This window comes from Garra rufa, chromosome 3 (genome assembly GCF_049309525.1).
Source record: "Garra rufa chromosome 3, GarRuf1.0, whole genome shotgun sequence".
Classification (NCBI taxonomy): Eukaryota; Metazoa; Chordata; class Actinopteri; order Cypriniformes; family Cyprinidae; genus Garra; species Garra rufa.
The window spans coordinates 55,512,098-55,523,756 of NC_133363.1; the positions used below are offsets into that span (position 1 = coordinate 55,512,098).

At 34.1% G+C, this 11,659-nt stretch overlaps 1 protein-coding gene across 1 annotated transcript; it reads right to left on the bottom strand.

Annotated features, from left to right (window-relative positions):
- Positions 1–986: 986 nt before the first annotated feature.
- Positions 987–11,659, bottom strand: lrrc28 (leucine rich repeat containing 28). Its single transcript, XM_073837359.1, has 10 exons — positions 11,561–11,659; positions 10,447–10,673; positions 10,310–10,350; positions 9,644–9,681; positions 9,416–9,553; positions 8,205–8,411; positions 6,743–6,845; positions 5,564–5,739; positions 5,261–5,420; positions 987–1,631 (listed from the first exon to the last, which is right to left on the bottom strand). The coding sequence occupies exons 2-10, from the start codon at positions 10,612–10,614 to the stop codon at positions 1,562–1,564; spliced, it is 1,101 nt and encodes a 366-aa protein (XP_073693460.1). The 5' UTR covers positions 10,615–10,673; positions 11,561–11,659; the 3' UTR covers positions 987–1,561.

Consider the following 11,659-nt stretch of genomic DNA (forward strand, 5'->3'; position numbering starts at 1 on the left):
CTTTCAAATGGATTAAAAAAAAATCCATATATCACTTAAAACTCATCAGTTTTTAGTACAGTTGAGGTCAAAAGTTTACATACACCTTGCAGAATCTGCTAAATGTTCATTATTTCACCAAAATAAGAGGGATCATACAAAACGCATGTTATATTTTATATTTAGTACTGACCTGAATAAGATATTTCACATAAAAGATGTTTACATATAGTCCACAAGAGAAAATAATAGTTAAAAAGTTATACATACACTTGATTCATAATACTGTGTTGTTACCTGAATGATCCACAGCTGTTTTTTTTTTGGTTTGTTTAGTGTTAGTTGTTCATGAGTCCCTTGTTTGTCCTGAACAGTTAAACTGTCTGCTGTTCTTCAGAAAAATCCTTCAGGTTCCAAACCAAAAACCAAATTCTTTGGTTTTTCAGCATTTTTGTGTATTTGAACCCTTTCCAACAATGACTGTATGATTCTGAGATCCATCTTTTCACACTGAGGACAACTGAGGGACTCACATGCATTACAGAAGGTTCAAACGCTCACTGATGCAAACGGGGTAAAATGAACCTATTTTGTCTTCTGTAAAACATGTAAGTATCTCCTGAAGGGCAGTACTAAATGAAAAAAATATAGTATTTAGGCAAAATACGAAAAATATACACATCTTCATTCTGTTCAAATGTTTACACCCCTGGCTCTTAATGCATAATTTTTCCTTCTGGAGCATCAGTGAGTGTTTGAACCTTCTGTAATAGTTTCATATGAGTCTCTCAGTTGTCCTCAGTGTGAAAAGATGGACCTCAAAATCATAGTCATTGTTGGAAAAGGTTCAAATACACAAAATGCTGAAAAACCAAAGAAAACCAAAAACAGTGGGCAGTTTAACTGTTCAGGATGAACAACTATCACAAAACGCAGCTGTGGATCATTCAGGTAATAACACAGTATAAAGAATCAAGTGTATGTAAACTTTTGAACGGGGTCATTTTTATGAATTCAACTATTATTTTCTCTTGCGGACTATATGTAAACATCTTTTATGTGAAATATCTTATTCAAGTCAGTACTAAATAAAAAATCCCTCTTATTTCGGTAAAAATAATTAACATTTTGCAGAATCTGCAAAGTGTATGTAAACTTTTGACCTAAACTGTATATCAAGTTGGTAATCTTTAAAACACAGAATAAATCTAAATTTCTCAACAACAAAAAAACTCCTCTAAGATTTAATCCTGAACCTTTCTGGTTACACTAAACCGTAATAATCCCAACACTAACAATACTTTATTGTTTGTATGCGTCATTGATTGAAAAAGAGTTTTCAATTCTTTCTACATTCATTTGTGAAATGTAATCAGGTTTAACCAACTGCTGGTTTTGTTAAAAGGTGCCACACAGAGAGGGAGGAGGACATACTGTAATGACTGTTGTGAAGATCTTCCGGACGAAGCTCAGACAGGTATCAGTTCTTCATAAAGTCTTTTGCATTATTCTTTAAGTCTTTCGTGAAGATGAAAGCACCATGAGCAGTGATGTGAGGTTAGCATATGTGAGACAGCACAGGTCAGCCCTGCAGGTCAAACGTCCTCAGACAATGGCTAGAGCAGCAGTACGCCACAAAACTCACAGTGGTTCTGTGTGAGAAATACAAAGAGCAAGGAAAACTTGACTTATAATAATAATAATAATACACTTATATCTTATACAGAAAACATGCAAGTTTCTATTGCAATTTTATGTCCAACCATTTGTGTGCCAATTTTCAGTTCAAGTTTAATAAAATTTGAATGTAAATGCTGGATATAAACATAGCTTAAAGGGTTAGTTCACCCAAAAATGAAAATTAGCCCATTATTTACTCACCCTCCAGGCATCCTAGGTGTATATGACTTCCATCTTTCAGAAGAATCCAATCGGAGTTCTACTAAAAATTATCCTGGCACTTTCAACCTCTATCATTGCAATGGGTGAGTGTTTCTCTTCATCAGTTCAAAACAAGTCCAATAAAGTGCATCCATCCATGATAAAAAGTGTCTCACATGGCTCCGGATGAATAAATGGCTCCTGTAGCGAATCAATGCATTTTTGCGAGAAAAAAAAAATCTAATTTTTAAAATGTAATAATAACTTTAATCTAGTTTGCATCAACTGGTCATGTCAGTAAAGACGTTGCAAATGCGAACACACCGTGGAGAAACCAAAGCAAAACAATGGTCACGAATTAGAATTACAAAACTAGGATTTGTAAAGATGATTTCGATATAAACCAAGAGGAAACTATTTTTTTCTTTGCCTAATTCAGGAAATTGTCCGGCATCATCCACCCAGAGCTGCTTCCGGATACGACCAATTAGCTCAAGATTGATTCAAGTGATTATTATGTTTTAAATATGGATATTATTCTTACAAAAACACATTGATCCGCACTTTATTGGACTTGTTTTGGACTGTTGAAGAAAAAAACCTGCCCATTGCCACGATAGAGGTTGGGAGAGCCATGATAATATTTTATATAACTCAGATTGCATTTGTCTGCAAGAAGGAAGTCATATACACCTAGGATGCCTGGAGGGTGAGTAAATAATGGGCTAATTTTCATTTTTGGGTGAACTATCCCTTTTAGTGAAACTATCTTGCAGGGAAAAAGCTTCCATACCTGAGATCAAAATACATATGCAGATTAATGTGCGAGTATATAAGGGAGGTCATATTACTCCCACAACATGTATGTTTTCACAAGGCTGGTTGATGAAGTGCTGTTGAAACAGCGAGGGTTTCCTGGTATGCCTTCACAATATACACACACACATGACCTGAGACTGAAAACGCAGAGTATTACAGGGGTAAAAGAAGCAAATGTCAAAGAATTCTCGCTCGCACACGTGAAGCGAGCACCGCTCGTCTCCGAACATCAGCTGAACACTCAGGGTAAGAGGTAATTGGCGAGTGGATTAGATCTCTTAATGCACGTGAAGTAGCTGAGAGCAGCAGTAGAGCAGGATGATTGGGTTACGCTGCTGGATGTTGATACCAAAACCACAGCGTTGCATTACAGATGGAACATGATGGGCGGCGGAGTAAGCGCTGCTCATTTCAACCAATCAAATGAACAGGAAGATGAGGAGATAGAGGAAGTGACAGGGGTCAGAGAAAACAGTGGAAGAGAGAGATGGTAAGCAGGAGAGAGTTTTTCTGAATGTAAGAAAACTGAGATGCGTGGAAGTAAGGATGTTTTTGGTAAATTAATACGCATGTAATAGTCAATCCCAGAATGCATGTGCATTTAAACTACCGTTCAAGTATGATTTTTTAAAGAAATCTTCTATTGCTCACCAAGGACGCATTTATTTGATGAAAAATACAGTAAAAACAGTAATACTGCGAAATATTATTACAATTTAAAATAACTGTTTTAAAACATAATTTATTCTTGTGATGGCAAAGCTGAATTTTCAGCATCATTACTCCAGTCTTTAGTGTCACATGTGTCATTAATGTAACTCTGCAAAATGTGACTAATGATGTTCTTTTTTTGTCATATTTTCATGCTTTATTTTACATATGTGACCCTGGACCACAAAACCAGTCATAAGGTTAAATTTGACAAAACTGAGATTTATACATCGTATGAAAGCTCAACAAATAAGCTTTCTATTGGTGTATGGTTTGTTAGGATAGGACAATATTTGGCCGAGATACACCTATTTGAAATCAGAAATCTGAGGATGCAAAAAAATCAAAAAGACTGAGAAAATCACCTTTAAAGTTGTCCAAATTAGGTTCTTAACAATGCATATTACAAACCAAAAATTACATTTTGATATGTTTACAGTAGGAATTTTACAAAAAATCTTCATGGAACATGAACTTTACTTAATTTCTCAATGATTTTTGGCATAAAAGAAAAATCAAAAATTTTGACCCATGCAATGTATTTTTGGCTATTGCTACAAATATACCCCAGTGACTTAAGACTGGTTTTGTGATCCAGGGTCACATATTACATAGATTGTTGTTATAGGAAGGGTAGAGTCTGCAAAAACATAAAATTACACACACTTATCTGTAAAAAGCCACTTTTAAAGTTACATACTATGTCACAGTTAAAAACAATGTTAGTGAGATATGAATCTAAAGGAACATGACATTTCAGTAATATTTTTTCTGAAAAACAATTATTTTTTGCTTTCAAATGAAAACAAAACTATCCATATCTCACGTAAAACTCATCAGTTTTAAATATGTGACCCTGGACCACAAAACCAGTCTTAAGTCGCTGGGGTATATTTGTAGCAATAGCCAAAAATACATCGCATTGGTCAAAATTATTGATTTTTCTTTTATGCCAAAAATCATTGGGAAGTTAAGTAAAGATCATGTTACATTAAGATTTTTTGTAAAATTCCTACTGTAAATATATCAAAATGTAATTTTTGATTAGTAATATGCATTGTTAAGAACCTAATTTGGACAACTTTAAAGGTGATTTTCTCAGCATTTTGATTTTTTTGCACCCTCAGATTCCAGATTTTCAAACAGATGCATCTCGGCCAAATATTGTCCTATCCTAACAAACCATACATCAATAGAAAGCTTATTTATTGAGCTTTCATATGATGTATACGTCTCAGTTTTGTAAAATTTAACCTTATGACTGGTTTTGTGGTCCAGGGTCACACATATCAAGTTGGTAATCTCAATAAACCTCCTCAGATTTAATCCTGAACCTTTCTGGTTAAATAATATTTCAGAATAATTATCATTAATGTTGAAAACAGCTGTGCTGCTTAATATTTTTGTAAAAACTGTGATTTTTTTTTCAGGATTCTTTGAATAGAAAGTTCAAAAGAAGTGCTTTTATTTGAAACAAAAAATGTTTATAACATCATAAATGTCTTCATTGCCACCTTTAATCAATTTAACACATTCTTGCTAAATAAAAGTATTAATTTCTTTAACAAAATCTTACCTCAAAATTTGGAATTGTAGCGTGTGACAGAAAATATAATTTTCCTTGATCTTTGCTTAAAATCAATACTATCATTAGATTATACTCTAAGGTGATGTTTAATCAAAGGGTCAGAAAGAGAATGGAAAATAGTCAATAAACTTAATTTCAACTGTTTTTGGTGTAAGAAATAGTGAATAATATTATAATAGGATAAGAATAAATATTACAAATAAAATAAAAATAAGTGTTGAATACAAACACTTTAAATGCAGAGTGACAAAGAAGAAGCAACAGTAAGTTTTGCATCAGTACCTCTTGTGCACTCCTGCGAGTGCAGTCTCTCTGAGAGGAAACAGTTTAGGGTAGACGATAGTGAACATGGGCTGGCTGCAGCGATGACAGTGACCCAGGGGGCACTGGATCACATCTAGCAAACTCTTGGGCAACAGGAACGGTGTTCGAAACTTCACATCTGCACACAAGACAGGAGAACAGGAGCACATACAGTAAGGTCATTTTAAGGTGCTAAGGAATAGTAGGCAAAAACTGGCTGGTGAATGTGAATGAACACGATGTAATCCAATGCTTTGTTGTAGGTTTGTTTGTGACTCTTACCCTTACTGGTCCAGTTGTGGGCCGCATGTAGGACTCTGCATGCCAGCTCTTCCAGAGGTAACACACGGTCTGTCTCTGACCCGATGGCCTTCACTTCAGAGGGCAGAGGAACAGTCACATCTCCCAGCATCAGACAGATCTGCTTCACGTCAGAGATCTGCCCAGCTAGACCACATCTGTGCATGCAGACAGATAAATAACATTGAGTGAACACTGACATGTTGAAAAAGCCAGGAAACAACCACACCAAATAGCATGAAAAACTGCCAAATTCTGACTTATGTCGAACAGTCTTGCATTTTTCCACCCAGAATCTGCTTGGGTGTGGGATCGGTGAATTTCTCTTGGGAAAATATGCAGCGAAAGCAGCAGAACATTTTAAAAGTCAATAAGTCAAGTTCAAGTTTATAGTTTATAGAAGAACAAGTTGGGCGATTTACCATGGCAAATCTTTAAAAGATATTCAAGACGTTTGTTGTCTGTCTGGGGAAATGAGCTCTGCTTGTAGAGTTACATGTGTGAAAAAATCAATGTTGTTTACTTTGAGATGGATGGAAAGTCTGACCAAAGACTCTACACACATTTTCCACTAGTTTCTGTGGCACTGTTTGTCCAATCGCTCACAGAAATCTCAATGAGCTCCACTTTGTCGCATGCTGATTCATTATTAATCATCAATTATAGATTTAACTAAGCAGAATTGTTTATTTATATACATATATATTTATAATTTAAATGTATAACTTAATATATATAGTTTATCAATTAAATGAACTTTAAAATGGTGGGGGGGGGGTGAAATGACATTGGTTTTCATTCAAAAATCACCAAACGCACTACATAAATGGCACAACTAAATCTGATATCTGATATTATTATAATGGGTTTATGTGTATATTGTTTTAAGTTCACTTAAATCCAATTTTTTTTTTTTAATGTTCTGTAATCGTTACTAAATGATAAATAAAAACTGTATTCTAAGATTATTTTGTTCATGTTACTTCTACATTTACTTGGAAATTCAAGAGAAAATATATTTATGATTATACATTTTACAATGCTTAGTGATATATGTGCAGAAATCTGTGCAATTAATTACTTTATTAATTACTTTATAGTCATATTTAAAACAAAGCTTGAAGTTCGATAGCATACTGCAATAACAGAAAACTCACTCACCCACTGCAGCCGATGACTTTGTTATAAAGATACGATGGGAGTCCTTTCAGATGAGTGTTGTTGTCCACAAAGACAAACTGCAGCTCCATGGAACGCCCCAGATCTGACAGAAATATAATGCAGTAGTATTTTAGCAACAATATCAAATAATTCACCTGGTACACTTGAAGCCAAAAGTTTGCATACACCTTTGCAGAATCTATTTTAGCAAAATAAGAGGGATCATAAAAAACGCATGTTATTTTTTATTTAGTACTGACCTGAATAAGGTATTTCACATAAAAGATGTTTACATATAGTCCACAAGAGAAAAATATAGTCGAATTGATAAAAAATTACCCTGTTTAAATGTTTACATGCACTTGATTCTGAATACTGTGTTGTTACCCGAAAGATCCACAGCTGTGTTTTTTGTTTAGTGATAGTTGTTCATGAGTCCCTTGTTTGTCCTGAACAGTTAAACTGCCTGTTGTTCTTCAGAAAAATCCTTCGGGGCTCACAAATTCTTTGGTTTTTCAGCATTTTTGTGTATTTGAACCCTTTCCAAAAATGACTGTATGATTTTGAGATCCATCTTTTCAGGGACTCATATGCAACTATTACAGAAGGTTCAAATGCTCACTGATGAAAAAAAAAAAATGCATTAAGAGCCGGGGGGTGAAAACTTTTGAACAGAATGAAGATGTGTACATTTTTCTTATTTTGCCTAAATATCATATTTTTTTTCCATTTAGTACTGCACTTCAAAAGCTACAGAAGATATTTACATGTTTCCCAGAAGACAAAATAAATTAAATTTACCCTGATCTTCAAATTATGTCCCTCAGTTGTCCTCAGTGTGAAAAGATGCATCTCAAAACTGCACAGTCATTGTTGGAAAGGGTTTAAATAGACAAAAATGCTAAAAAAACACAGAAGTTATAAGTCCTAAGATTTTTTATGAAGAACAGTGAGCAGTTTAACTGTTCAGGACAAACAAGGGACTCATGAACAACTATAACTAAACAAAAAAACAGAATTGTGGATCATTCAGGTAGCAACACAGTATTAAGAATCAAGTGTATGTAAACTTTTGAACAGGGTCATTTTTATAAATTCAACTATTATTTTCTCTAGTGGACTATTTGTAAATGTCTTTTATGTGAAATATCTTATTCAGGTCAGTACTAAATAAAAAATAACATGCATAATCCATCAGAAATAATTTTTTTTTAATATGAAAAACAATTTTTTAATCGTAATTTTTTGATGAATAGAAAATTAAAAAAGAACAGCATTTATTTGAATTATTTTTGTAACATAATATATGTCTTTTACTTTCAACAGAATTAATTATTTATTTATTTATTAAAACAAACATATAAACGAAAAAAAAAAAAAAAATCTTACTGACCCCAACATTTTGACCTTTTGTATAAATGTAAATGGTTACTTTCTACACCACACTATAATATCTTCTCACCCAGGGGCAGTGACGTCAGGCAGTTAGCGGCCATGGAGAGCTCATTGAGGTCGGGCAGCAGACAGAGCTGGCGAGGAAGGCAGTGAAGCAGGTTGCGGTCTGCTGTCAGACACTGCAGGGACTGACAGTGGTGCAGACGCTCTGGAAGAGTCCTCAGGAGGTTTATGGACACATCGAGGGTCTCCAGCTCTCTGAGATCTCCCAGCTCTACAAATACAAGCACATATACAGTTCTGTTAAAATTTCAATCAGGTAAAAACACAATATTACAACCCTAGGGAGTCACATTATGCCCTCTGCTGGCAAAAAGAGGAGCTGATACATTGTGGGACATTGAAAAGGAAAATCACACCTTCCCACATGTGTGCAATGCATGATCTAGTTGAAATATGTTTGAAACTGCTGGAACAATTAATTGTAAAACACTTAGCTTGGAAAAACTCACATTTGATAAATTAAAGCCATGAACAGTCTCGGCTTCAGATGAAACACTACCCAATTAAAATGGAAAAGAGCAATGAAAAGTCTGATATAAAACAACTGCATGTTTTGAAGCAAAGCATTTAAAGAGAGTGTCAAAAAGCTTAATCATTTCCCCCCCAGTCTTTTCGAGCACAAAAAAAAAAAAAATCAAAGTATCTTCACTAAATGAAGTTTAATAACTGTACTGAAGATTAAAAGCTTTCTTCATACTCAGCTGGTGAGTGAGAAATTATTTGATGCAGCTGAAGCTGCTTAATTACCCAGGGAAAAAATGTTACAGATAATGTCTATGAATTAAATGAGCTGTTTAACTAGAAACATTATTAATTACCCTGTTGCAGGAAGGCAGCACTGTATTTATATTCTGCTCTCATTTTTCACAATCTTCTGCAAGTAATTGAGTTTGAACCACTGAGTTCCTTTGGCGTTTGGAATATTTCAGGTTGAACAAATTCATAAATGCATTTACAGATAAATCAAAATAATTTTTTTAAGTTTTAATTGAAGCATGTAGCATGTAATTATTTGTATTCAATCCAAAATATTACTTTTCAATGTTCTTTAGCACGGTGAACCATTAAAACCCCAAATCCATCAATTCCTTTTTTTTGTTTGTTTATTATCAGACTTTTCTGTGCATATCAGAATTGATAATTACTATTATCAGTAGTAACAGCTCAATCATACTCCGTTTTTTAGATTACTGCTGATAAATGTTTGCGATCCACCTTGCGGGAGAAATTTCAGTTGATTGTTGGCCAATCGCAGATGTCGTAATGAGCGCAGTTGACCAATCTCTGGACAGATGATCTGAAGAGCGTTGTCACTCAGGTCCAGTGACTGCAGCTTCACTAGGTTGCCAATTGCTGAAATGACAAAACAGTGTATTATCCAATGCATAATGCACCTGACATCAAAATATTGCTATATAGTGGGTAATCACGAGATAAAATTACCTTGAGGAATCATTGCAATATTGTTTGAGTGCAGGTATCTAAATGAAACGTAAGACACATTTATAATCTCGTTTTTCATCAGATGCAGTACAAATGTAGCTCATACAGGTGAAGTCAAAAGTTTACATACCTTGCAGAAGCTGCAAAATGTTAATTATTTTACTAAAATAAGAGGGATCATACAAAATGCATGTTATTTTTTTATTTAGTCCTCACCTGAATAAGATATTTCACATAAAAGATGTTTATATATCATAATAATAATAATATAAATCATACATTTTAACAGTTTAACTGTTCAGGACAAACAAGGGACTCGTGAAAAAAAAAACCCAGCACAGTATTTATAATCAAGTTTATGTAAACTTTATTTTCTCTTGTGGACTATACGTAAATGTCTTTTATGTAAAATATCTTATTCAGGTCAGTACTAAATGATATGCATTTTGTATGATCCCTCTTATTTCAGTAAAATAATTAACATTGTGCAGATTCTGCAAGGTGTATGTAAACCTCTGGTTTCAACTGTAGCTAATATTTATGGGAGGGTATGAAAACAACCCAAAGATTGAGGGACCTCTACTGGAGAATAGTAATATTACAGTTGTACAATACTGACAACATTGTTAAAACACCAAGAAGAGCATAACAAACAGTAATACTCACAGTTCTATCAGGTTGGGAAGTTTCTGGGCCAGATTCTCTGGCTGACAGGAGGAAAACAGTATTAAGATGCAATATATATATATATTTAAATACACAATCAAAAATGAAAACTGACAGCTCTTAGGCTGAGATCTTACAAGTGTTGTGAGGGAGTTTCTCTTCATGAAGAGTCGCTCCAGGAACTGCATCCCTTCATCTTTGAGGAGCTCCACAGGGAAATTATTGAGGTTTCTGTAGTTCAGGAAAAGATTCTTGTGTCGCTCTTTCTTGGCCATAAAAATCGCTTCATGGAGTTCAGAAGCCATCTTCAGAACCGTCTTTGGCTGAGAGAGTTTTTCTCTCTTTCAGCTTTTCCGTTTTTATTCTGAGAGAAACATTTTTAACAAAGATTTTCTTTATTTAAATAAATTAATTAATAAAAAAAAATACACTGCCCTCCAGAAGTTTGGAAACGCCTTATAAAAAGTGGGGTTTTGTATTTGTATGAATCCTTTTTAATTAGTGATAATGTATGCACTGATAAGGGACAACACAAACTACAAAAACCGTGTATAGAATTTTTTTTTTTTTTTTGATTCATCAAAGTATCCATCAGTTCTGCATAATCTGGGCATCCGAGCTGTCAGTTTATTCAAACTTTGACTTGATATATTACTCCAAGTCTCCTGAAGGATAGCCCAAAGATATTTCACACTATGCTGATATCATCCAAAACCACACTTTGTGTTTGAGTGTTTCCAAACTTTTGAGGGCAGTGTACATTTATTAAGAATTCACAATTCTGTCAAAATAATATGCACTAAATTACTAAACTATTTTTTTTTTTAAAGGACAAAAATAAAACATAATATAAACAATAAAAAATATAAGGAATAGCAGTAGTAATACTTAAACCTCCATTGTTCTTTATTGATTATATCGGATCAAAGGTGAGATGTATTGTACACAATGACAGAAACACATGAAGTTACTCATGCACTTACGTTTACTAGTAGCATTAAAGCATTTTATATTAATGTCAGATGCTAAATAACGGTATCAACCAAGATGAGCTCAGATAGTAATGCTATACAGTATTGTGCAAGACTGTCATTCAATCTCATAACACATGATGAGCGTAAATATAAATGAAGTCTCCATGTCTAATCAATCATCGACTACTTGGCAGCTCAAATTGTTGCTTTTCAGAATGAAACTGACCTATGTGATCGAAAACACGACAATGAATATCATTAACAAATAGCAACTTACATCGCATCCCTGTCGTGGATAAAATATGAATTATTCCCTGTTGAAAATCTCTGTAGTTGTTTGTGTACAGCACTAGCCTTCCGTCTGCGAGCAAACGCG